General features: G+C 41.2%; 1 protein-coding gene across 2 annotated transcripts in view; it reads right to left on the bottom strand.

Moving 5' to 3' along the window:
* The window catches only part of SLCO5A1 (solute carrier organic anion transporter family member 5A1), a 145,635-nt gene that overhangs the window by 11,930 nt on the left and 105,705 nt on the right, over window positions 1-28,000 (bottom strand). For both annotated transcript variants that reach the window (XM_006073117.4, XM_025265277.3), the window contains one exon: window positions 18,253-18,451. In XM_006073117.4, coding sequence (XP_006073179.2) covers window positions 18,253-18,451 — 199 coding nt within the window. The remainder of the gene's footprint in view (window positions 1-18,252; window positions 18,452-28,000) is intronic.

Below are 28,000 nucleotides of genomic sequence, written 5' to 3'. Positions count from 1 at the left end.
CCATAATGCTTGATATTTTGAATCATACCATTTGACTGTTTGAATATACCTTTAAAAGGTGATTCTAAACCAGTAGTTCTCCACAGGGGCAATTTTGGCAGTGTCAGGAGACATTTTTGTTCATCAGAACAAAAGGGGTGCTACTGACATCTAGTGGGTAGGGGCCAGGGTTGCTTCTAAACGTCCGATAGGGGCCTTCCCTGGTGGTCCAGTGGTTAAGGCTTCACCTTCCAGTGCCGGGGTGGTGGGTTCGATCCCTGGTTGGGGAACTAAGATCCCACATGCCTTGGGGTCAAAAAAAACCAAAGCATAAAACAGAAGCAATAGTGTAACAAATTCAACAAAGACTTTAAAAATGGCCCACATCAAAGAAATCTTAAAATGTATATCAGTTCATTTCAGTTCAGTCGCTCAGTCGCGTCCGACTCTTTGCGATCCCATGAACCACAGCATGCCAGGCCTCCCTGTCCATCACCAACTCCTGGAGTCCACCCAAACCCATGTCCATTGAGTCAGTGATGCCATCCAACCATCTCATCCTCCATCATCCCCTTCTCCTCCTGCCCTCTATCTAAATATATAGATATATATAAAGAGCCCAACAATACCCAGAACAGTCCTTGCCCCACAAGAAAGAATAAACTAACCCAAATCTCAGTACTGTATACAGATCGGAGAAACTCTGTTCTAGACCTATTTCCACATTTCATGGATGATGAAATGGATGTCCAAGGAGGCCAGATGATTCACTATGAGGCTGCTTCGTGCTATTTTAACTGCCATCACATAAAACATATTCTTTGTGCATTACTCTTCACTAGTTCTTCAAGAACCAAATTGCAAGCCATGATCAAACAAAAGGAATTTATATGCCTGCATGCATAGTCACTAAAAATGACAGGCTTCAAATACATACAATAGGGTTATTACTATGCCTATTTAGAAGTCACAAGGAATTTCTTATTAACAGCATGCTTTGTATTCATTTATGACAGCCACAGATTCCAAATACCTCTCCTTTGTGGGTATGTTCACTCAAGAGAAAGGAATCTAAAGAGAATGTCAATACACATGATGACAGGAAGGCAAAAGATTTCCTGAGTTCTGGAAACAAAGGCACAGTCCCAGGTCACCCTTGGGTACACTTGCTCTTCTCTTGAGACCATGATGTCTGATACAAAGAAATGATGGAGTATCAAAAGTTTTAACAAAATCAAAAGAAACAACAAATATAAAAGCAGTGGGAAAGGCCATAGCGGCACAAAGAAAGAAAGATGCTGACACAGTTAATCCTTTACACTGCACTGATTAAAAAAATTATTTTTAAGAATAATACTGTCAGGCTTTCCTGGTAACTCAGAGGGTAAAGAATCTGCCTGCAATGAGGGAGACCTGGGTTTGATCCCTGGGTTAGGAAGATCCCCTAGAGAAGGGAATGGCAACCCACTCCAGTATTCTTGCCTGGAGAATTCCATGGACAGAGGAGCCTGGCAGGCTACAAAGGGGTAGCAAAGAGTCAGACACAACTGAGAGACTAACACTTTCACTTTCTTTCTGCCAGTGCAGGAGAAACGAGTTTGATTACTGACCCGGGAAGATCCCACATGTTGTGGAGCAAGTAAGTCCGTCGGCCACAACTATCGAGCCTGTGCTCTAGAGCCCAGGAGCCGCAACCACTGAGCTGCTGCTGCTGCTGCTAAGTCACTTCAGTCGTGTCCAACTCTGTGCGACCCCATAGACGGCAGCCCACCAGGCTCCCCCATCCCTGGGATTCTCCAGGCAAGAACACTGGAGTGGGTTGCCATTTCCTTCTCCAATGCATGAAAGTGAAAAGTGAAAGAGCCCCTGCCAGCAATTATTGAAGCCCCTGCTCCTCAATAAGAGAAGCTACAGCAATGAGAAGCCCACACATCACAACCAGAGAGTAGCCCCTGCTCGGCACAAGCAGAGAAAGCCCATGCATAGCAATGAAGACCCTGCACAGCCATAAATGAATTACTTTTAAAAAGAAAGAATAATAATGTCTTATTTCACTATAACTTAGGCTCCAGAAGACAGACTGGATTATAATAATAGTGCAAGTGTTGAAATCTGAGTCACAACAAGCAACCTCTTATTAGCTGAGCTGTGCCTGTCCTGGGAGAACACAATGCAGGATCCACACTCATCCTTGTGCAAAGGGACGGTATCACCTTTCCAGTAAGCAAAAAAATCTCCGACAAGTCAGCCTTGCAAGCAAGAGGCTCATGTTAACTCAAGGTCCATGTAAGTGTTCTTTCCATGCCAGGAACAAGGACTCACTAACAAATGCCTTATAACTGCATGGTCCAAGCTGGAAACCGGAGTCACACATGACACATTACTATAAAAATCATGGAATAATAGAATTAGAGCGATGGGAGGAGTTTCTGAGGTTAACTAAGATAACAGACTAATTTCAAAGCCTAGGAAACTATGAGAGGTATAATGACATGCCCTACCATCATTGAAGCTTTAAGAAAACTAGCCTTAGGAAAACTAGCCACAGGGAGACTAAAATGAACATAAAACAGGAAAGAAGAGCAAGCGTGCTGCCTAATCTTCATTAAATCAACTGCTTAAGGATCGATGCTTATTTACAGTAATATACAACAATGAATGTCTTCCCAGGTGGCTCAGGGGTAAAGAATCCGCCTGCCAGTACAGGAGATGCCAGAGACATGGGTTCAATCCCTGGGTCGGGAAGATTCCCTGGAGAAGAAAATGGCAATCCACTCCAGTATTCTTGCCTGAAAAATTCCATGGACAGAGAAGCCTGGCAGGCTATATAGTCCATGAGGTTGCAAAGAGTCATTCATGACCAAGCGACTGAGCACACACGTACAACAATAAAACAGACAGTGATTTAATGTAAGCAGCGGGCCAAGGAGAAAAGGAAAGATATACCCATATGAATTCAGAGTTCCAAAGAATAGCAAGAAGAAATAAGAAAGCCTTCCTAAGTGATCAGTGCAAGAAATAGAGAGGGAAAAAAGAATGGTAAAGACTAGAGATATCTTCAAGGAAATTAGAGACACCAAGGGAACATTTCATGCAAAGATGTGCACAATAAAGGACAGAAATGGTATGGACCTAACAAAGGCAGAAGGTATTAAAAACAGGTGGCAAGAATACACAGAAGAGCTATATAAAAAAAAAATCATCATGACCCAGACAATCATGATGGTCTGATCACTCACCTAGAGCCAGACAGCCTGGAGTCCAAAGTCAAGTGAGCTCAGGAAGAATCACTATGAACAAAGCTTGTGAAGGTGATGGAATTCCAGCTGAGCTATTTCAAATCCTACAAGATGATGCTGTGAAAGTGCTGCAACTCAATATGCCAGCAAATTTGGAAAACTCAGCAGTGACCACAGGACTGGAAAAGGTCAGTTTTCATTTCAATCCCAAAAAAAGGCAATGTCAGGAATGTTCAAACTACCACACAATTGCACTCATTTCACACTCCAGCAAAGTAATGCTCAAAATTCTCCAAGCCAGGCTTCAACACTATGTGAACTGAGAACTTCCAGATGTTCAAGCTGAATTTAGAAAAGGCAGAGGAATCAGAGATCAGTTGCCAACATCCATTGGATCAAAGAAAAAGCAGGAGAGCTCCAGAAAAAAACATCTACTTCTGCTTCTTTGACTATGCCAAAGCCTTTGACTGTGTGGATCACAACGAATTCTGCCTCCTGAGAAACCTGTATGCACATCAAGAAGCAATAGTTAGAACCAGACATGGAACAACAGACTGGTTCCAAACTGGGAAAGGAGCACGTCAAGGCTGTATATTGTCATCCTGCTTGTTTAACTTATATGCAGGGTACATCATGTGAAATGCTGGGCTGGATGAAACACAAGCTGGAATCAAGATTGCTGGGAGAAATATCAGTAACTCAGATGACACCACCCTTACGGCAGAAAGCAAAGAGGGACTAAAGAACTTCTTGATAAAGATGAAAAAGAGAGTAAAAAAATTGGCTTAAAACTCAACATTCAAAAAAACAAGATCATGGCATCTGGTTCCATCACTTCATGGCAAATGGATGGGGAAACAATGAAAACAATGACAGACTATTTTCTTGGGTTCCAAAATCACTGCAGATGGTAACTGCAGCCACGAAATTAAAAGATTCTTGCTTCTTGGAAGAAAAGCTATGATAAAGCTAAACAGCACATTAAAAAGCAGAGACATCACTTTGCCAACAAAGGCCATCTAGTCAAAGCTATGGTTTTTCCAGTAGTCATGAATGGATGTGAGAGTTCAACCATTAAGAAGGCTGAGCACCGAAGAATTGATGCTTTTGAACTGTGGTGTTGGAGAAAACACTTAAGAGTCCCTTGGACTGCAATGAGATCAAACCAGTCAATCCTAAAGGAAATCAATCCTGACTATTCATTGGAAGGACTGACGATGAAGCTGAAGCTCCAATACGCTGGCCACCTGATGTGAAGAGCTGACTCATTGGAAAAGACCCTGATGCTGGGAAAGATTGAAGGCAGAAGAGAAGGGGATGACAGAGATGAGATGGATGGATGGCATCACTGACTCAATGGACGTGAGTTTAAGCAAGCTTCGGGCGATGGTGAAGGACAGGGTAGCCTGGCGTGCTGCAGTCCATGAGTCCATAAGGGTGGTGTCATCTGAGTTACTGGTATTTCTCCTGGCAATCTTGATTCCAGCTTGTGTTTCATCCAGCCCGGCATTTCACATGATGTACCCTGCATATAAGTCAAACAAGCAGGATGACAACATACAGCCTGAGTGACTGAACAACGACAGTTCTGTGTAAGTGGCCACACTTTAGCTTGAGTGTTCTGCTCCTTCTTCTTCCTCTACTGTGGCTTTCCTGGCACTTAGTTCTCGCTGTGCCTAAGCATTAGAGTCAGAAGGAGCTGGTTTAGGGAATTCCCTGGCGGTCCAGTGTTAGGACCACTGTACTTTCACTGCTGAAGACAGGTTTAATCCCTGGTCAGGGAACTAAGATCTCACAAGCTGTGTGGCAAGACCAAAATATAAGAGTTGGTTCAACTCCATATCCACAATTCTCAAGCACCACAAACATATCTAGAGAGATTTCATTTGTGTAATAGAGATCAGGCTATCCAAATGCCAGGGTTCTTGGGGAAGATTAGATGAGTAAATAGATGTCCAGGGTCCAGCATGTTCCTAGCATATAACAGGCACTGTGAGGTTGGTGTGCTTTCTTTATCCAGACAGGGCAGAAGCCGGAAGGAATAAAAGTAGCGCAAAGAGCACAAAAGGCCTTCGTGATGATTTTCTTTTCAAAAAAAAGATGTCATTTTCTTATATATTCCTACAGAGAAATGTTGGAAAACTGGATGGGGATCCAGTTTCCTGCCTAACATTTAGTAACTCTGTGTGTGTGTGTGTGTGTGTGTTTGTGTGTGTGTGTGTGCGCGCGTGGGCACGCACGCATGAGCTCAGTCTTGTCTGACTCTTCGCAACCCCATGGACTGTAGCCCACCAAGCTCCTCTATTCATGGAATTTTTCCAGGCACAAATACTGGAGTGGGTTGTCATTTCCTACTCCAGGGGATCTTCCCAACCCAAGGATAGAACCCACGTCTCTTGTGACTCCTGTGTTGGAAGGCGCATTCTTTACCAACTGGACCACCTGACCCTTGGGCCAAACCTAACAGTCAACGGCTGTCAATGCCCCTCATGCCTACAAGAGGCAAGAGAGACATAATCAAGACAGAAGAAAATGAGATAATCCACGTGGATAGCTTATACTTCCCCGAGAACTATAGTCATAAAAGTTACCATTTCTGTACCCAGTCATTCTTTTTATTGTTAAAGCTTCTTTTGGCTTCATAGTTAACAAATTCAAACCAGGTGTAACTACAAATTTACATATAAAACACTACATCTTATACAAACCATCTCTTTAAATCCAGAATCATTTTTAATAAAATGATGTATCCTCTGTATAATGTTTTGAAATGCCTTTATTTTTAAAGTAATACATATTCATTGCAGAAATTTTGGAAAATACAAAAGGACTGAAAGACGAAATTAAACTCACACAGTTATGCTATAATCCAGAAACAGCCACCATTATGTACTTAGTATATTACTTTCTTTCACTGTTTTTTCAGTTGGCATACAAACTAATGCTAATAACATATTGTTATCATGAGTTCAGAGTCTTCTAAATTCTGTTTTTCCTGCTAACATTACATGATAAACATTCTCTATTGACTATGTTAATATGAGGTTATAAATGGCAAATTTACTCCTGAGTTATTAATAGTCATAGGTTCAAGGTTCAGTGTGCTTTAACAGATATTATATAGTTTTAAAGAGTTCCTATGATATCTTTAGATCTCAGTCACAAAATTTAAAAACTCACTGGAAAGAAAATCTGCTATATTTTTTACCCTCTTGATACTCTTAAAATGAAAACAAATTTGGTTTGTATCTCCCAAGTAGAGCCAAAAATAGATAAAATCATATACTTGCAGCTAGAAATTAACTGTAAGTCTAATAATAGAAGTAGCCAAGATAACCAGAAATACATATACCTATACACCGACATATATAAGATCCTTTAAGTAAACTGTTCTCTATTTTTGAGGAATTTCCTTTAAAATTAGTTATAACAGATAAAAGATCTGGAATGGCACCCCCAAAAAAAGCAGTAGAAAAAAAAAAAACTTTAGAGCATTAAACTGTCTGAATGGCTTAATTAAGAGAAATCAGGAATGTGCTGACTAGAAATGGCTAGTCACTCAAGGGCTGGTAGTAGAATAATACTATCTAAATAGTGGCAGTATGTTGAATATGCTCCTTTGTGCTATACAGTGGGACCTTGTCATTTATCCGTTCTGTACAAGATCGTTTGCATCTGCTAATCCTTAACTCCCCGTCCTTCCCTCCCCCACCACCTCCCCCTTGGCTGCTGCTGCTGCTGCTAAGTCACTTCAGTCGTGTCCGACTCTGTGCGACCCCATGGACTGCAGCCTACCAGGCTCCTCCGTCCATGGGATTTTCCAGGCAAGAGTACTGGAGTGGGGTGCCATTGCCTTCTCCCCCCCACCTTGGCTACCACAAGTCTATTCTCTATGCTGATTCAATATCCGGTGATAAACCATAATGGAAAGGAATGCTTTTAAAAATGTTTATAGGTGTGTAGGGAGAAGGCAATGGCACCCCACTGGAAAATCCCATGGACGGAGGAGACTGGTAGGCAGCAGTCCATGGGGTTGCTAAGAGTCGGACACGACTGAGCAACTTCACTTTCACTTTTCACTTTCATGCATTGGAGGAGGAAATGGCAACCCACTCCAGTGTTCTTGCCTGGAGAATCCCAGGGACGGTGGGGCCTGGTGGGCTGCCATCTATGGGGTTGCACAGAGTCAGACACGACTGAAGCGACTTAGCAGTAGCAGCAGCATAGGTGTGTAAGTGAGTCACTTCGCTGTACAGCAGAGATTAGCACAACACTGTAAATCAACTATTCTCCAATTAAATAATAATATTTAAAATAAGTAGTGGCAGGATGGCAAGTTCAGGAGTGGTGACAAAGATGATGAAATATACCTTTCAGCAAAGGTCTGAATTAACAGACTGTATTTAATTTCTATAGTCTTAACCTCGGCACAATGAAACCATATTAAGAGAAGTAACTTCAGGAGAATACCCCAAACCCTGAGATTTTGGACCTATGGACAGGTAGACCCACTCCATCCAACAGTCACTGCTGAACTCAGAAAATAGAAAATGCTTCTTCATTATGTCATAACTCAAGAAATCATCCCTAGAAAAATTCTGGCCCGGTAACTCAAGTCTCAAAATCAGAAGATGATATAATAGACTTTAGTTTAAGTTCAAAAAGATGACACTGACAGATGAAAGATACTAAAGCAAGAATTATTAAGTGATTTATCAGACTTAGTACTGTTGAAAAATTTTGTACATGGACATCAGACTTAACCTCACTTGAATACATTTTTGAAGGTGAAGAGCAAGTAACTCACATTATACAATGTGTTTACATAAAGTGTTGCTTTGGAGTAGGAAATGGTAACCCACTCCAGTATTCTTGCCTAGAGAACTCCATGGACAGAGGAAACTGGTGGGCTATAGCCCATGGGGTCGCAGAGTCCAACACGACTGAGTGAGCACACACACACACAAAGTATTGCTTAATCTACAGTTTTCACTCTTTTGGCTACAAAATGACTAGGACACACCTGTGTGAAACACAGTTCAGTGACACAGAGGGAAAGCAAACCCCATTTCTTAATTAAAATTGCAGGGAAATTGTGTGTGCTGGGGAAGTAGATGTAATTACTTGAGTTAGAAGTGGGCCAGAATACTATCTAGAGCTACTAGGATCTTTCATGATGAAAAATCATCACACTCTCAAATCTGAATTTTTTTTTACCTTCAATTTTGCCTTCTTGGGGTTAGAACACTTTTAACATGAGTTATCTACCCTCTTAACAAAATTTTAAGTGTACAATACAGAATCGTTGACTAAAGTTATACAGCAGATGTCTAGAGCCTACTTACATTTTTTGTCGGTACTATTTTTAGAAAAATGAAGATTTATTTTGAAGGGAAGTCAATAAATCTTTAATAGGATCTATATGGAATAACAAGATTAATATTACTGTTTAAATGACCAGCAAATACCCGAAGGTATTTGGACCAGAGTTTAGCACAGTTTTCAGTGTCTGCCTGTCTCATAAAGATGTGTGTGCATCAGTGAGTGCTCAGTCGTGTCTGACTCTTTTGTGACCCCGTGGACTGTAGCCTGCCAGGCTCTTCTGTCCATGGGATTTCCCAGGCAAGAATACTGGAGTGGGTTGCCATTCCCTTCTCCAGGGGATCTTCCTGACCCAGGGAGTGAACCCGCATGCTCCTACTTGGCAGGCAGATTCTTTACCACTGAGCTACTAGGGAATCCCCTTGTAAAGACACTTCTCTCTAAATTCAGAAGATAAAGGAAATTGGAGACCTGATGTTTTGTGCGGTGGGAGGGATTGTCCAGGGCCATTTAGTGAAGTGGGCATGCCTCCTTTTGGCATTATCAACATTAGAGCTTATTCATCTTGCTTTATTGAAATGTGGCTTCCACTGATTAGTAACTCCATATTTCCCCCTTACCCAGACCTTGGCAACCGCTATTCTGCATTTTCATTCTATGAATTTAACTATTTTAGATACTTCCTGTAAGTGGAATTGCACAATATCTGTCTCTCTGATCCTTTATTTCACTTAGCATAATGTACTCAAGATTCATCCATTTTGTTGCATATTACAGAATTTCATTTTAAAGGCCGAATTGTTTTCCATTATATGTATATGACATTTATATATTATAAATATTTATATGACATTTTATTCATCCATTGATGGGCCATTGAGGTTGTCTCTACATCTTGGCTATCAAATCTGAATTTTCTAAGGGAACCACTAATAACACATCAGGTTCATTCTACAAAAAAAAAAAGAAACAGTGACTCCATTTAGGCTCAACAGGAAAAGTTCATCCTCCTAAAACATCCCAGCTGCATCCCAGGAACTTAGGTATCTCTTGAGTACTCGATGCTAATTCAAAGCTGGGTTAGGCATTCACTACTTTAATGTCAGAAAATTCACCATGTTGGTGAGCCTGGATCTTGTCATACAAACCTTAGTAAGTGGAATTGGCTCTTTATATTGTGCTTCCTTCTTTATGTTTCTTTTCTTCTTTCTGGACAGTTTAATAAGCAAAAACATAACATTCAAAATCCAAATCCTAGCTCAATCATTTTCTAGTTGTGTGACTTTAAGCAAGTTATTTCATCCCTCTGAATCCCTTTCTCCTCATATTTAAAATGAGAAAAATAACATCAAAGAATTATTTAACAATTGCTTATTATTGTAGGTTTTATTCCATTTTAGCATCTCTATAATTCTAAGAGATCGTTACTAATATTAGCCCACCTTAATTATGAGGAAATTGAGGTACAGAGAGGTTAAGGAATTTGCCAAGTACCTTATTCAATCTTCAGAGCAATTCAACAGTGTTAATACTATCCATGTCCTCACCCTACAGATGTGGAAACCAAGCACAGAGATGATTGACTAATCTGCCACACTCACACGGTGAGGATGCGGCAAGGCCATGCAGTAGCTCACTACTGACAGGAATGGATGCGTTCTCTACAGTTTTCTGAGTAAAGAGGTGATGTGTGCACTTAGATATGTGCTTACATGAAATACAAAGTGTAAAACAGCACCTCAGTGTACTGCTCAGAAAGGACAAAAACTCTAAAACAGATAACCTGGGTTTCATTCTGTTCCACTCATTATTAACTGATGACTTTGGGCAAATCATTGACACTCTAAGCCTTTAACTGAAACGTGGCTAATAACATATACAGCAAAGTGATGTTGTAAGCAGTGTATATAAAAGATATGTACAACTGCCAATCACCATACCTGAGCCCAACAGGTGTCTAACAAGGGCTCCTCTCTTCACTGCCACTCCCTTCATCTCTCTCTTCATCAGCTTTAAAGGAGAAAAATCCCACATGCAAGCTCAAAATCAAGCACAGCTGTTTTTACTAGGCAGGCCAACCATGTACTGATGAACATGTTGTGCACTGCACAAAAGCACCCAGCCAAGGGAGCAAGGAGAGGTTGAAATGTAGCCCATTCCCTGTATGGAGAAAGGGCCCCATGATTCTTCACACAAAGTCTCTGAAAGTGTCAAACCTGTGCAGCTGTATCACCCATTCAACTTTAATTCTCTTCCTAGAAGTATTTGGGGAACCGGAGGAATTCTCCAAGGAAACTGGGGTTTTCTTTCACCAATTTAATAAATTTTGATGAAGTCAGGCTACAAATACTAGAATGAATGGACCCTTGCAGCAACCCCTGGCACTCTAATCAAGTTTCTCTTTGTTGAATAAGATTAAATGAGAAGAAGTATACCATAAGTCATGGATTTAGATAATTACAATGTTTATTTACATCTTACTTATTTCAGCATCACTATTTAAGTACTGTCCCAGCACAAAGGTAGGTGCCAGACATTCATTAATCTTTCAAAAAGGAAAAAAAAAAAAGTTGCTTTGCATAATCTAGAAAGGAAGGGAGTAAAGGCAAGAAACTAACTTTTTTTCAACATATACTAAGTGGTGGATTCTGGGAAATATCTTCCTGTACATAATCCTCAAAACCAAAGCTACAAACATTTGTTTATAATATTTAAATGCTTCAAAACTGGAGGTTAAGGATGGAGGAAGGAAACACTGATTTTTCATTTGTTACACTTCTGCAGTATTTTAATTCTTTCCATCACATGTATTTTATTTTAATTATGCTTACAACCAGGTATGAATGACATTAATTCCATTTTATATATGAGGAAACCACGAGTCAACAATATTAGATTATTTTTTACAATGTCACACAGCTAGGAAATGATGGCACAAGTACTTGCCTTTGAAAATAAGACTACCTTTGACCAAGGAACAAGAGGGGAGACAAATTCAAGGAATTCTTCCTTGGGACCTCAGTTTTCTCACTAATAAGGCACACTGGGTTATCTGACAAGAAAAACAAGGTAAGGTTAAGGTAAAAATTGAAGAAAGAAATTTTAAAAAATGGAACCACCAATATGGGGCATATAGGAGAGGAAGCTGACTAGGGCCAAGTAAATGGATTGCTCAGCAAAGATGAGGGCCTGCTAAGAATGGAACTCATCAATTTGTAATGGAGCCAATCAGCACAATTATATAATTTTTTTCCCAGTAGTGCTGGGGAGTCCAGAATCAGTTAATTCAGGATTGGCAAGACTAATGTGGGTTTAAGCAAAAGCTTTAGAAGTCTTGAGGGGACTTGCAATTTAAAAGCAGATAAGACATGGAATCTGCCTTCCATCTCTTCCGAGAAAGCACTTAAAAGTAAGTATGATGAAAAAGGATCGAGCTTGCAAAGAGAAATGGAAAGAGTGACACCAGACTCTGTGAAAATATCAAGTGGATAAGCAAAGGGGCATGTGAAATGAGCAGATACCACCTTGGAGAGAAGCCAGCCTGCCCCATGGAATCTCTACAAAGCTCTGAACCCAAATCCAACAGCAGCCAAAAGTGACCACAAAGCTCAAAACAATGGGACTCAGTGGAGATCCGAGGGAAAGAAACTGAATCAGTGGGCCTTTCCATTCTCATACCCACATGCCTTCAGAGCTCTGAAATTCATCGAAAAGCTCTTCTTCAAAAGAAATAGGAAAAAATGTTAAAAGCTAAGCGTCTACCTTAGATACAGACAACCCAGAATAAAATTCCCTCATTCTTGCATGAAAGGAGGTGAGGAAGAGAAGGGGACATATAACCTGAATGATGCTAGATGAGTCTTGTCAACCTGTAAAATCTAGAGTAAACAAACAGAAAAATTGACATTTAAAATTAAATGATAAAATATAAGAAAAAGAAACAAAGGTAAAAAATTGGAATTATATGCACAGAGATCTGAGAAGATATTACTCTTGTTAAAATAATATCAGGATGTTATGAAAAGGGAACACTCACAATACAACAATGAGAAAAAATATTCTCAAAATGTAAAGTTTATATAAAAAATAAAAATCAGGTTTGGAGAAATATCATAGAAAACAGCATATGAAATATGACAGAACAAATTAAACATACAGGCAACCAGTCTATAAGTTCCAACATCTGAATAATAGGTACCCTGGAAAATATGGGGAAAATGAAGAGCAGAGAATGAGTTAAAGATATTGATGAAAATCTACCTGAGGTAAAAAAACTAAAAAGACATACGTGTTAGATTAGAAGAGTTCCAAGAGTATCTAATACAGTGAATGAACAAAGCCCTAGGCCAAGACATTCATGCATCCATGCATCCATCCACTCACTCATACAACAAACACTCTTGCAGATGCTTTTTTTTAGTGAAAGTCGCTCAGTCATGTCCAACTCTTTGCGACCCCACGGACTATACATCCATGAAATTCTCCAGGCCCGAATGCTGGAGTGGGTAGCCATTCCCTTCTCAAGGGGATCTTCCCAACCCATGGATTGAACCTAGGACTCTAGCATCGTAGGCAGATTCTTTACCAGCTGAGCTGCCAGGGAAGCCCTGTTGTAGAATGAGGCTGCAAATGTTATGTAGGCAACTATAGTAACTGTTCTCAAGGAGCTAATATTTTAGAGAAAAAAAGACAACAGTAAAGCAAGTAAACAAGAAAATTTCAGACAGTGGCAAGTGCTATGAGGAAACTAAAGAGAGGCGATATGATAAAGGATGAGGGGGGAGTGAGCTCCTTAGATTGGACAGAGAGGGAAAGTCTCTCTGAGAATGTGACATTCTCAAGACAAAACTACAGGGTAGAGCATTCTTTATGAAATTTCAAAACACCTTGAATGAAAAATATCCTCAAAACTTCCAAACAAAAGCTGGTCACAGAGAGATGAGAACTCGGATTGAAATTAAATGTGTTAAGTATCCCCGCAGCATTAAATGACAGATAATAGGCACTTCCCTGGTGGTACAGTGGATAAGAATCCACCTGCCAAGGCAGGGGACATGGGTTCAATCCTTGGTCTGGGAAGATCCCACATGCCAAGGGCAATTAAAGCCCATGAGCAGCAAGTACTGAGTCCATGCGCCCTAGAGCCTGTGCTCAGCAACAAGAGAAGCCACCACAATGAGAAGCCTGCGCGCCTCAACGAAGAGTAGTCCCTGCTCACCGCAACTAGAGAAAGCCCACTTGCAGCAAAAAAGACCCAGCACAACTCAAAAATATGCAAATAAATAAAAACGTTAGATGACCAAACAATGGTTTCAGAGTTCTCAGAAAAACAAATATTTAACCTGTAATTCTATACCCACTCTAACTACCATTTAAATGTGAAAGAATAATAAAGACATTTTAATAAACTTACAGATTTGAGAAAGCTTTTCTTACCATGAACCCTTCCCTAGGAAGTTATCCAAGGACTTTTTTCTGGCAGAAAGAAGAGTTAACAAATAACTAACTACATAGACAACCACCAGTGGGTACAACTGAGATCTATGAAAGGAAGTTCATGGAAATAAGTTATGCAAAAGAGCATTCAGTCCAACTGAAACAAGATTATGGACAGTTTCTGGAAAAATAAGGATTTAATAAACCATAAAGTATAATTGAGAACTTATATATACGGGCAAGATAAAGGTCCTTAGTAGAAGAAAGAACAGGCCTTTGGAACTCAAAGACAAACAACACAAGAAATTCATGGTCCAAATATGATACAGTTTTAAGCAGGTTCCCTTTCCTAACCTACTTAGTAGATGACTACTTCTTCCTCCATCCCTCTATTTTCTGGGGGAAATGAACCAATCTCGGTACTTAAGAGCACCACATGAAGGAGCCTTTTGGTGAGATGCTATGATCATGATAGAGGAATTCAATAAAATTCATTCACAAAATGAACAGTAGGTCCTGGGCCTCTTCCAGTCACCACCTCACCCCCAGCTCTAGAATGCCCAGCAGCTGGGCTTACAACCCTGAACCCACCACAACACAGCCCCAGCCAGGAGATAGGGGCATCCTTCTCTTGAGGAGTTGAAGCACCTCAGAAGTAAGACTTCAGGTTCTGACAGCGAACACCACAGTGAAAATGCCAGCTGTCTCCCTGCAGGTACCCTACGGTGAGATCCACCAAATGACAAGCTCTACCTTCAGACACAGAGCCCTACTTCTCAGCCTTTTAAATTCACACTTTTTAATACTGAGAGAAAGCTCAGGCTGACTTGAAATTTGAGGAAAACTTTCAATAGAAGGGAGACAGCAAAATAGAAAGCAGGCACTCAGAGGATACAGACAATTCAGGAAGGAAAAGAAACTCTAAATAATATTGCAGAAATAAGAGAAGCTACCCCATCCATGAAGCAAGAAGACTAGGAGCAGGGAATAATCACAAATCAAGAGAGAACTGTGGAAACCAAAAACCACAATAGCTTTAAAAAAGAATGAATTGCAGAAGGCTGGGAAAATAAAGTTGAAGATATCTTTCCCCAAAAATAGGACCAAAATTAGATATAAAATAGGTTGTAAAGACTAAGAAAATGAGAGAATCAGTGAAGGAGCAAAAAGAGGAAAAAAAAAATGTGGGGGAGAAAATATCAACACTGAATTTTTTTTTAAAGTTTAAAATGGAAATGAAAAACATGATCTCCAGACATTTAAAGTTCATCAAGTGCTTAGAGGAAAAAAAAAAAGACACCCCATAGTGTATCATGGTGAAATTTGGGAATACTGGAAATAAACAGAAACTTCCAGGAAGGAAAAGTAAGACACATACAAAGGACTGGGAAAAAGGAAGGCCAGAATTCCCACAACAGGATTAGAAATTAGACAACAATGGAACGAAAACTTTAAATTTTTTAGTGAAAGTGATTTATCCAATCCAAAATTCTTTACCTAGCCAATTTGGTAATAAAATGTAATTTTTTAAAAAAAGGCTATTTCATGAAAAATCTCAAAAAAAGTAACAGCCTTTACAGGCCTCCTATAGCCACTGGAAGATGAACTCTAATAAAATAAGGGAGTAAGACATAAGAGAGACCTTCACAGATCCCAGAAAACCGAGGATTAGGACAGAGAGAGGCATCTAGGATTCCCAGGAGATAATGGGGCAGCAGTCCCAGAGAAATCCCATACAGATGACTCCAAGGGGTGGGGGAATATATTCCTGAGTTCATCAGATGGGCAAAAAGTAATACTGAGATTTCTTGAGTCTTCAGAGGATATGGGAAGCTAGATTCAAATTCAAAGAAAACAAAGGAAATGAAAATAAAGTGATGATTTAATTCCAGGAAAATCACTGCTGTACGAAAGAGGAAATCGAATCATGATACAGTGCTTGAACCTCAGCTGCTAACAATACTGTCATAATCATACCATGAAAATATCAAAAAAGAATTTGACTCTGTGGGAGAGGGAGAGGGTGGGAAGATTTGGGAGAATGGCATCAAAACATGTAAAATATCATGTATGAAACGAGTTGCCAGTCCAGGTTCGATGCAGGATACTGGATGCTTGGGGCTAGTGCACTGGGACGACCCAGAGGGATGGTATGGGGAGGGAGGAGGGAGGAGGGTTCAGGATGGGGAACACATGTATACCTGTGGCGGATTCATTTTGATATTTGGCAAAACTAATACAATTTTGTAAAGTTTTAAAAATAAAATTAAATTAAAAAAAAAAAAAGAATTTGAGAACAACTTGGGAAGAAAATGCTAAACTTCTCACTTACCAAGACAGGAAGTCAAAAATAACGTCTCAATTTGGCTAATTTATACAGTATGCTTTAAAAATACAGAGGTAAATACCAGAAGAGATAGCTAAAAAGAATTTTAAATTATCATCCCTGGGAAGCAGGGTTAATCACGAGACTGATGAGTTTTTCTTACTAATTTTTAAAATTCTATTTATGTTTGCCAATTGTAGTAAAAATAATTTGATGGAAATTATTCTTAATGTATAGTTCAGTTCAGTTCAGTCGCTCAATCGTGTCCGATTCTTTGCAACCCCATGAACTGCAGCACGCCAGGCCTCTCTGTCCATCACCAACTCCTGGAGTTCACTCAAACTCACGTCCATCGAGTCTGTGATGCTATTTAGCCATCTCATCCTGTCATCCCCTTCTCCTCCTGCCCCCATTTCCTCCCAGCATCAGAGTCTTTTCCAATGAGTCAACTCTTCGCATGAGGTGGCCAAAGTACTGGAGTTTCAGCTTTAGCATCAGTCCTTCCAAAGGACACCCAGGACTAATCTCCTTTAGAATGGATTGGTTGGATCTCCTTGTACTCCAAGGAACTCTCCAGAGTCTTCTCTAACACCACAGTTCAAAAGCATCAATTCTTCGGCGCTCAGCTTTCTTCACAGTCCAACTCTCACATCCATACATGACTACTGGAAAAACCATAGCCTTGACTAGAAGGACCTTTGTTGGCAAAGTAATGTCTCTGCTTGATGTATTAGTGATGACTAATAACAATAGCTAACTTATCTCAGAGCACTTATTCTGTGCCAGAAGACCTGAGAGCTTTATACATGTTTCTTGTGTAATCCTTGCCTGTGATCATTAAGTCAATAGACCAAATGTTTGGGTCCCTGAAAAACACATGTGTTGAAAATTAATGCTCCAAGTTGATGGTATTTGGAGTTGAGGTCTTTGGGAGGTGATTTAGTCATAAGGGTGGGGCTCTTACAAGTAGAATTAGTGCCCTTATAAAAAGGACCCTAGGGAGAAGCCTCACCCCCTCCACCATGTGAGGACACAGCAAAAGACAGCCATTTATCATTCAAGAAGCAGACCCTCACAAGACACTGAATCTACTAGCACCTTGATCTTGGACTTCCCAGCTCTGGAACTGTGAGAAATAAGTTCTTCTTGTTTCCAAGTCACCTAATCTATGGTGTTCACTTACAGCAGCCTGAACAGATGTGTAAGTCATACCTTGGTTTTGCCATCTGTAAAATCAGGATGATAATAGTATCTACCTAATTAGTGCTGCTGGTGAGGATAGATGAGTTAATATATATAAAGCATTTAGAAGAATGCTTGACATGCAATAGTGTTAATATAAGGCTTAGCTATGCATTGAACATCATCAACATGATTATTGGCACAGAAAGATCTCCAACCTATATTGTTACATTAAAAAAACAATAAGCCCAGAAAAGTATGTATAGGATGCTACTTTTTGGATATAAATCAGGGAACACTGACAAGACACATTCACAGTTTCTTATATAAGGAATATCCTTGAAATGATACACAAGAAATGAATTAAAGTGGTTCCCTGGTTTGTCTTTAGGGAGAAGTGGGATGGAGGACTTGAGGTACATTGTATTTTCATTGAACTTTGTTTTGAAATTATGTGAATGTATTACCTATTCAAATCTTTACATTAAAGAAGAAGAACAGTTTTCATTAAGCCAACAAGCCTTTCTTCCTCATGGACTGTGATCCAAATGCAATGGGAGATATGCCCAGGGTCTAAACAGACACACATAGCTGAGAGACTATGGTCTCTGCCCATCGAGGGTGCAGCACCACCAGGCCAGAGACAGAGACACAGTGAACCCTGCCCAAAGGACGGGCACAAGGTGGACCCAGGGATCCAAACAGCGCTGGGTTTTGCAATTAAATCACAACCAGGATGAGAGGAGACAGCTCTTCCAAGACACTTACCCTGTCGTGTAGGGGATGTTTATGCCCCCTAGATTGATACTTTCACATCCAACGATAAACAGGGTTGAAAAGCACAGTAAAGACACACCACTGCAGATCATTGCTAGTTTCGCGGATTCTCTTGCACCAAGCTTCAGTTTTTTTATAATGTAGCCTCCCAGGACAATGCCAACACCAGCACTAGGGACAATTATGACACCTGGAGACAAGAAGGGAAGGACAGAATTAATTTGAAGTAATGTACACAATTTTGTTTTCTAAGTATTCTGTTTCTACTTACTTATTAGTGCTAAGGCAAAGAATTTTTTTAAATACTGTAATCAATAAATTTTCAATGTTTGTGATTTTATAGTACAGTTTACTTTCAACAAAGAATTCATATCTAGAATGTGCAAAATTTAACAAAGATATAAAAAGAAAGACAAGCAAATGAGCTAAACTTAAATGGCTCTTCACTAAGAAGGAAATTCTGCTGACCCATTAAGATATAAAGATGCTCATCCTCTTTCTTAGAGGGAAATACAAATTAAAGCCACAATGAAAGAATATGCCACGTTAACTATATTGGTGAAAATTGAAAAGTCTGACAATACCATATATAGGGATAAGATACAGAGCAATGGGTATGCTCTGCATGGCTGGTGGGATATAAATTGTGAGATACTTTGCAAGACAGTTTGGCATTATCTGGTAGAGTTGAAGATACACACACCCTGTGACAGGCAAGTCCATCCTAGATCTATACCCTGAAGAAACTCATGCACACAGGGACCAAAAGAAGTTTACAAGATATCTAAGCACCATAGTAGCTCCAAACTGGAAATAAGCCAAACATCCATTAATAAATACATTGCATGGAGTAAATTCATGTACTGAAATGCTGCTTTACAACGATAAAAATTAAGACAGATAATTACATACCATTGCAATGAAGGGAGTAAAACACAACAAAAAACACAGCCTACCTGTATTTGTATAAAAAGCTCAAAAACAGGTAAAACTAAATGTTGGTTTAGAAATGAATATATAGGAAGCACAACTATGAAGAAAAGCCAGGAAGTAAAAACTGCCATAAAAGCCAAGACGGTAAGGGGATGGATGGGATCCAGAATGGATACAGGAGCTCCTGGAGAACTGAAGATGCTCCTTCCCATGACCTGGGTAGTCGTTGCACAAGGGTTCACTTTATGATTATTCATTATCTCTAAGGATTTTTTTGAAAGATAGTCAATTCACAACATGATAATTTCAAGGCTAGAGCAATGTAATTCAGTTATATGTGTATACAGAGATGGAGAAGGAAATGCCAACCCACTTCAGTGTTCTTGCCTGAAAAATCCCTTGGAAGGAGGAACCTGGTAGGCTACAGTCCATGGAGAGATACAGATATATAGATTCTTTTTCATATTCTTTTCCATCATGGTTTATTACAGGATTTTTAATATGGTTCCCCCTATGCTATACAGTAGAACCTTGCTGTTTATCTACTTTATATATCCTTGTGTATATATGTTAATCCCAACCTCCTAATCTATCTCTCTCCAACTCTTTACCCTTTGGTAGCCATAAATTTGTTTGCTGTGTCTGTGAGTCTATTTCTGTTTTGTACATAAGCTCATTTGATTCATATTTAGTTTTGGCCGCGCCAGGCAGCATGCAGGAACTTACTTCCCAGACCAGGGACTGAACTCATGCTCTTTGCAGTGGGAAGACAAAACCCTAATCACTGGACTGCCAGGGAACTCCCTGTATCATATTTTAGACTCCACATACAAATTATTTAAGGTTTGATTAATGCACTTCTGTGTCCATTAGATTTCACAGTTAAAAAAAAAACACTAAAAAATTAGTTATATTGTTTGCCCCAGGAAACTTACAATCTAAAAAAGAAACAAACAAAGCAAATTAAAGTATGATAGCCTGGCAACCCACTCTGGTATTCTTGCCTGGAGAATCCCATGGACAGACAGCCTGGCAGGCTACAGTCCACAGGACTGCGAAGAGTTGGACACGACTGAAGCAACTGAGGGCAAGCAGACACAAGACAATTATACCAAGGGCAGGGAGAAAACAGGGGAAGAAGCACCTGAGTCTTCCCTGGGAGAAATCAGGGAGGACTTCACAGAAGTGGCAGTATTTGAGCTGACACCCAGCAGATGAGACAGAATCTGCCCAATGTGCCAGCACAGAGAGAATATGCTAAGAGGCATAAGATAGCAGAATTGAGGATTCAGATTTCAAGCTATGGGACTGTGGAATGCAAGCTACTGGGGTAAGGCGGGGCGTGGACAAGAGACCAAGCCCACACGGGTAAGGCCAAGCGAGACCACGAAGGATCAAGGAGAGGAGCTCAGGGTGTATCTCTAGGCAACGGGAAGCCACCGAGGAAATCTGAGCCAGGGTTAGAGAGGATGGGAGGTGTGTGCAACAAAGATCACTGCTGCTGGAAAGATGCAGTCAACATCAGACACTTGGTCAGGAGCAAACTGCTAAGGTCCACGTTAGCCACGGTCAGGACCCACGCTGACAATCATGAGCTGCAGAGGGAACGGGGACACACAGAAGGTGGCAAGGATCCAGAATACAAGGAGAAAAGGCATGGAGGAGCGCAGCTCAAAAGCCCCATGGTAGACATGCCAAGTGTGATGGGCCCGAGGACGAACAGGGAGAAACACCTCACACAGCGGTCCCTGTGCTGAGAGCCCAGGAAGAGCCGGCCCGGGGCATTCAGAACTGGTGGCAGAATCCATGGCATTTATGGGATGTTCCAAAAAGAGCACCTTCCTCTGTTCTATGGACTGAATAAAGTTGAAAGAGCAGAGGAAGACGAACCTTAATAGGAGATCTCGTTAAGAGCTATTTTAAGGGTGCTATGAAGGCCGAAGCCAGGCTGCAATGGGTTAAACCTTCAGTCGTGAGGATTTAGAGACTGGAATTCAAACACTTTGTAGAATTCAGACTCTAAAGGGAAAGGAGGCGTGGGTTTAGAGTTAGAGTGAGGCCCTGAATATTCATTGCAAGGACTGATGCTGAAGCTGAAGCTCCAATACTTTGGTCACCTGATGCGAACAGACAACTCATTGGAAAAGACACTGATGCTGAGAAAGATTGAGGGCAGGAGGAGAAGGGGACGACAGAGGATGAGATGGTCGGACGGCATCACCAACTCAATGGACCCGAGTCTGAGCAAACTTCGGGAGATGGCGAAGGACAGGGAAGCCTGGCGTGCTGCTAGTCAATGGGGTCACAAAGAGTAACTGAACAAGGCAGAGCTGGGGCTTGGGGAATTTCGCTTGTTTGTTTACACATGCAAGGGACTTAAGCATAGTTATACACTCACAAAGCGATTAAAAAGAAATGGCAGATTGAACAGGGAGGGAAAAGGTTATCTAATGCCAAGGCAAGGTCTGTGAGAAGGAGAATACAGAATTAAAAGCACAAATGATCAGATTAGCCCTGGGGAGAGAGACACCCCTGCAACTAAGCTGGGAATCAGATTTGGGAGGGGTGAGGGTGGGTGATACATCAGTGGGTGAGTGGTAGCTCCTCAAAAAGCAGTTTTTCTGGTGCTGTTGTTATTTTGGAAACATCATACAACACATGTTGTAATAAAACAACATGCAGAAATATAAAGGACCAAAACCCCACAGCTTATATTCTGGCATAGTTCACTCCATCTTTTTTTGGATGTTATTTTCCCCCTCAAGAATTGATAACGCGGACTTTCCTGGTGGCTAAGACTCTGCACTCCCAATGCAGGGGGCCCAGGTTCAATCCCTGGTCAGGGAACTAGATCCCAAATGTGGCAACTAAGACCTGGTGCGGCCAAATAAATAAATACTGAAAAAAATTTCTAATAAAAAGAATTGATAACATGTGTAGATTCTTTAGGATGTTGTTGTTCAGTTCCTCAGTCGTGCCTGATCTCTGCAATCCCATGGACTGCAGCACGCCAGGCTTCCCTGTCCTTCACCATCTCCAGGAGTTTGCTCAAACTCATGTCCATTGAATCGGTGATGCCATCCAACCATCTCATCCTCTGTTGTCCCCTCCTCCTCCTGCCTTCAATCTTTCCCAGCATCATCAGGGTCTTTTTCAATGAATCAGCTATATAGACTCTTTATCTATACATATACATACATATATAGAGAGATATAGATATAGATAATACCTTTGGTTTGGGAAGAGCTATGGAGAACTTTAAATATAGCCAAAGGTTGGAATAACCACTGTGGGAAAGAGTGCGCTAAATAAGAATATGTACTTGGCTTTGCAAGTGGAGAATACTGTGGGTCCAGGTGATACAAGATTTCAGAAGTCTGCAGGTGCATTGATGTTCATGCTTTGATGGCTTGCTTCTGTATGGTCAACAGCCTTTGTGAAAGGGGTGGGTGGGGTGGGTATTAATAGATTAATCTAAAGTCTGAACTTCGCATGAGTTGGCAGGAAAACAAAAACTGTGTTCATCTTACAATCCTCACCACAGTTCTGACTTTATAAAACTAGTAATGGCTGTTTTACAGATGAGGAAGTGACTGGCTCAACAGTGCACACACGGGGGAAGAAGAGACAGATGGAAACCGAGGTTTCTGCCTCCCAGCACAGCCCATCCTCCACAGCACCACAGCTGATGCTCAGAACCTGCGGTACCTGGAATCTGGTAAGCAACCTGACTAGAGCTATGAGTTACTTAACAAACTTTCCTCCTTATTAAAGAACAGTAAAAATTACATCTACATGAATAAAAAGCTTTACCTTTAGAGTGCATCTGTCCATTAATAGAATTACTATTTTAGTTGAGCAATGTTTAATTTATAGATACCATGCTAGACCCCAGGATAGCAACAAAACAAATCCCCACACTAACAGCTGAGTCATAATTTAAAGTGCAAGTCACTCAGTCGTGTCTGACTCTTTGTGACCCCATGGACTGACTATCAGTTCAGTTCAGTCGCTCAGTCATGTCCGACTCTTTGCGACCACATGAATTGCAGCACACCAGGCCTCCCTGTCCATCACCAACTCCTGGAGATCACTCAAACTCATGTCCATCGAGTCGGTGATGCCATCCCAGCCATCTCATCCTCCGTCGTCCTCTTCTCCTCCTGCCCCCAATCCCTCCCAGCATCAGAGTCTTTTCCAATGAGTCAACTCTTCGCATGAGGTGGCCAAAGTACTGGAGTTTCAGCTTTAGCATCAGTCCTTCCAATGAACACCCAGGACTGATCTCCTTTAGAATGGAGTGGTTGCATTATCAGAGAAATGCAAATCAAAACCACTATGAGGTACCATTTCACACCAGTCAGAATGGCTGCGATCCAAAAGTCTACAAGTAATAAATGCTGGAGAGGGTGTGGAGAAAAGGGAACCCTCTTACACTGTTGGTGGGAATGCAAACTAGTACAGCCACTATGGAGAACAGTGTGGAGATTCCTTCAAAAACTGGAAATAGAACTGCCTTATGATCCAGCAATCCCACTGCTGGGCATACACACTGAGGAAACCAGAAGGGAAAGAGACACGTGTACCCCAATGTTCATCGCAGCACTGTTTATAATAGCCAGGACATGGAAGCAACCTAGATGTCCATCAGCAGATGAATGGATAAGAAAGCTGTGGTACATATACACAATGGAGTATTACTCAGCCATTAAAAAGAACACATTTGAATCAGTTCTAATGAGGTGGATGAAACTGGAGCCTATTATACAGAGTGAAGTAAGCCAGAAAGAAAAACACCAATACAGTATACTAACGCATATATATGGAATTTAGAAAGATGGTAACAATAACCCTGTGTACGAGACAGCAAAAGAGACAGTGATGTATAGTACAGTCTTATGGACTCTGTGGGAGAGGGAGAGGGTGGGAAGATTTGGGAGAATGGCATTGAAACATGTAAAATATCATGTATGAAACGAGTTGCCAGTCCAGGTTCGATGCACGATACTGGATGCTTGGGGCTGGTGCACTGGGACGACCCAGAGGGATGGAATGGGGAGGGAGGAGGGAGGAGGGTTCAGGATGGGGAACACATGTATACCTGTGGCAGATTCATTTTGATATTTGGCAAAACTAATACAATTATGTAAAGTTTAAAAATAAAATAAAATTTAAAAAAATTTAAAAAAATAAAATAAAATCTATAAAAAAAAAAAAAAAACATAGAATGGAGTGGTTGGATCTCCTTGCAGTCCAAGGGACTCTCAAGAGTCTTCTCCAGCACCACAGCTCAAAAGCATCAATTCTTCGGTGCTCAGCTTTCTTCACAGTCCAACTCTCACATCTATACATGACCACTGGAAAAACCATAGCCTTGACTAGAAGGACCTTTGTTGGCAAAGTAATGTCTCTGCTTTTGAATATGCTATCTAGGTTGGTCATAACTTTCCTTCCAAGGAGTAAGCATCTTTTAATTTCATGGCTGCAATCACCATCTGCAGTGATTTTGGAGCCCCCAAAAAATAGAGTCTGACACTGTTTCCCCATCTATTTCCCATGAAGTGATGGAACCAGATGCCACGATCTTAGTTTTCTGAATGTTGAGCTTTAAGCCATCTTTTTCACTCTCCTCTTTCACTTTCATCAAGAGGCTTTTTAGTTCCTCTTCACTTTCTGCCATAAGAGTGGTGTCATCTGCATATCTGAGGTTATTGATATTTCTCCCGGCAATGTTGATTCCGGCTTGTGCTTCCTCCAGCCCAGCATTTCTCATGATGTACTCTGCATATAAGTTAAAGAAGCAGAGTGACAATACATAGCCTTGACGTACTCCTTTTCCTATTTGGAACCAGTCTGTTGTTCCATGTCCAGTTCTAACTGTTGCTTCCTGACCTGCATATAGGTTTCTCAAGAGGCAGGTCAGGTAGTCTGGTATTCCCACCTCTTTCAGAATTTTCCACAGTTCATTGTGATCCCCACAGTCAAAGGCTTTGGCATAGTCAATAAAGGAGAAATAGATGTTTTTCTGGAACTCTCTTCCTTTTTCCATGATCCAGCGGATGTTGGCAATTTGTTCTCTGGTTCCTCTGCCTTTTTTAAAACCAGCTTGAACATCTGGAAGTTCACGGTTCATGTATTGCTGAAGCCTGGCTTGGAGAATTTTGAGCATTACTTTACTAGCATGTGAGATGAGTGCAATTGTGTGGTAGTTTGAGCATTCTTTGGCATTGCCTTTCTTTGGGATTGGAATGAAAACTGACCTTTTCCAGTCCTGTGGCCACTGCTGAGTTTTCCAAATTTGCTGACATATTGAGTGCAGCACTTTCACAGCATCATCTTCAGGATTTGGAATAGCTCAACTGGAATGCCATCACCTCCACTAGCTTTGCTCGTAGTGATGCTTTCTAAGGCCCACTTGACTTCACATTCCAGGATGTCTGGCTCTAGGTCAGTGATCACACCATTGTGATTATCTGGGTCGTGAAGATCTTTTTTGTACAGTTCTTCTGTGTATTCTTGCCACCTCTTCTTATTATCTTCTGCTTCTGTTAGGTCCATACCATTTCTGTCCTTTATTGAGCCCATCTTTGCATGAAATGTTCCCTTGGTATCTAATTTTCTTGAAGAGATCTCTAGTCTTTCTCATTCTGTTGTTTTCCTCTATTTCTTTGCATTGATCGCTGAAGAAGGCTTTCTTATCTCTTCTTGCTATTCTTTGGAACTCTGCATTCAGATGCTTATATCTTTCCTTTTCTCCTTTGCATTTCACTTCTCTTCTTTTCATATCTATTTGTAAGGCCTCCCCAGACAACCATTTATACAGTCCTTGGACTTCTCTAGGCCAGAATACTGGAGTGGGTAGCCTTTCCCTTCTCCAGGGGATCTTCCCAACCCAGGGATCGAATCCAAGTCTCCTGCATTGCAGGCAGATTCATTACCAACTGAGCTGCATAATGTAAAAGCAGTATAATTTGTTTGCCTGTGCATCCTAATTAGTATTCGGGGGTGTTTTTTAGTAATCAGTTCTTTAAAACAGAAACTTTGTCATTAGCCAGTATGAGGTCTCATCAAACACAGTGAAGGTCTATTAAAATTTTCTTCTAACATCCCCATTCTCTAAATCTCACTGAACTACCAAAATGGAAGGATTCTGACCATGCATTTGGGCAAATGTGAACAACGCTCAGAACTCCAGCTTGAGTAAGAGACCCAAATGTTTTGGTGTTGGCATTTTAGGTGAATGGAATGAGTAGGGACAATTTCGTGCTGTGTGAGGGGTGGGGTGGAGGATGGGGGGAACAACAGAGCCTTCTCAGGGCCCCTTCTCCAAGCCCCTGGCTCCCTGCAACCCAGCTTTAGTGGTCTGGGGTAAGCCTGTGGGACGCATGAAGCACCGAGGGGCTGAGAGTCAGCCTCTCCATCCACCACCTTGCTGCCACCTGAGCCTCCCCAACTTCACCACTGCCTTTGAAAGGGGAGAGAGAAATGAGTATAGAAGATGGACTCTCCAGGAAGAAGTGGCCCTCCTGCCACTAGCCCTGAGCTCAGATTCTCCTCACTAGCTGGTGCTGTCCTGACCTTCTATGTGTCCACAGACCCAAGTGCCCTTCCTTATGCCTCCCACCTCTGAGCCTCTGCTTCTGATCCAGCCCCTCCTCCAGCCACTGCCAGACAGTTCTGTCACCCTCTAATTTCTGCTCCTCGCGCTCTCTAGGGGTCAAGATGCAGGGAGGGCGGGGCTACAGGATGGGGGAAAGCCACCAGTGGATGGGTAGAGGGAGGACAGAGCAGTGGGGAATGATGGGAAAGCCTGGACCAAGCCAGGGGCCCAGCCCAAGGCACAGGTGCGAGAGGGTGGAGGCCTATGCGATTCCAAGTATCAGAGACAATTTCAGGTAAGAGTGTGGGCCATGAAGATCCAAGTTCAAATCTCAGTTCTGCCACCTACAAGCTATCTGCTCTTTGGCAAGTTTCTGAATATTCAGAACCTTGGATTTTCCTTGTCTGGAAAATGTGGGTAAGAATAGTTTCTTCTTGGTAGGTTGTTAGGATTACCATAGAAAGTGCTTGAAACAGTGTCTGATCCATAGTGTACACCCAATAAATGTCAGCAATTGACACAATTACATCATTATTGCTGTTGTTGTTGTTTAGTCGCTAAGTTGTGTCCAACTCTTTGCGACTCCATGGACTGTAGCCGACCAGGCGCCTCTGTCCATGGGGATTCTCCAGGCAAGAATACTAAAGTGGGTTGCCATATCCTCCTGGAGATCTTCCCAATCTAGGAATCAAACCCCAGGCTCCTGCTGCATCTCCTTCATTGCAGGTGGGTCCTTTACCTTAGAGCCACCAGAGAAGCTACATCATTATTATTATCTGCCTACTATTAATGAATTTAATATTTGCACTAATAAACATATTGGAATTATATAACTGGGCAAATTTCCATATGCTATTTAATCTATAGGACTGAATTTAAACTTACAACTCATAATGGTCTAACACAAACCTGTATGTGTTCTTTTATATATAAACCTTTGCTTGATATTTAGCTACTCTGTTCTCTTAAACATATAAACCTCTGTTCGCTTTTGAGCTACTGTGTGTATATGTGTGTGTACTCAGTCATGTCCTCTTTGTGTCTCCTGCATTGGCAGGCAAATTCTTTACCACTAGCACCACCTGCAAAGCCCAGTGTGTATATGTGCGTGTGTGTGTGTGTGTGTGTGTGTGTGTGTGTGTGTGCATGCTAACTCATTTCACTCATGTTCGACTCTTTGTGACCCTATGGACTGTAGCCCTCCAG

The sequence above is a fragment of the Bubalus bubalis genome, chromosome 15 (assembly GCF_019923935.1).
Source record: "Bubalus bubalis isolate 160015118507 breed Murrah chromosome 15, NDDB_SH_1, whole genome shotgun sequence".
NCBI lineage: Eukaryota > Metazoa > Chordata > Mammalia > Artiodactyla > Bovidae > Bubalus > Bubalus bubalis.
The sequence above is the reverse complement of the archived record's forward strand: the minus strand, read 5'-3'. Positions and strand labels throughout refer to the sequence as shown.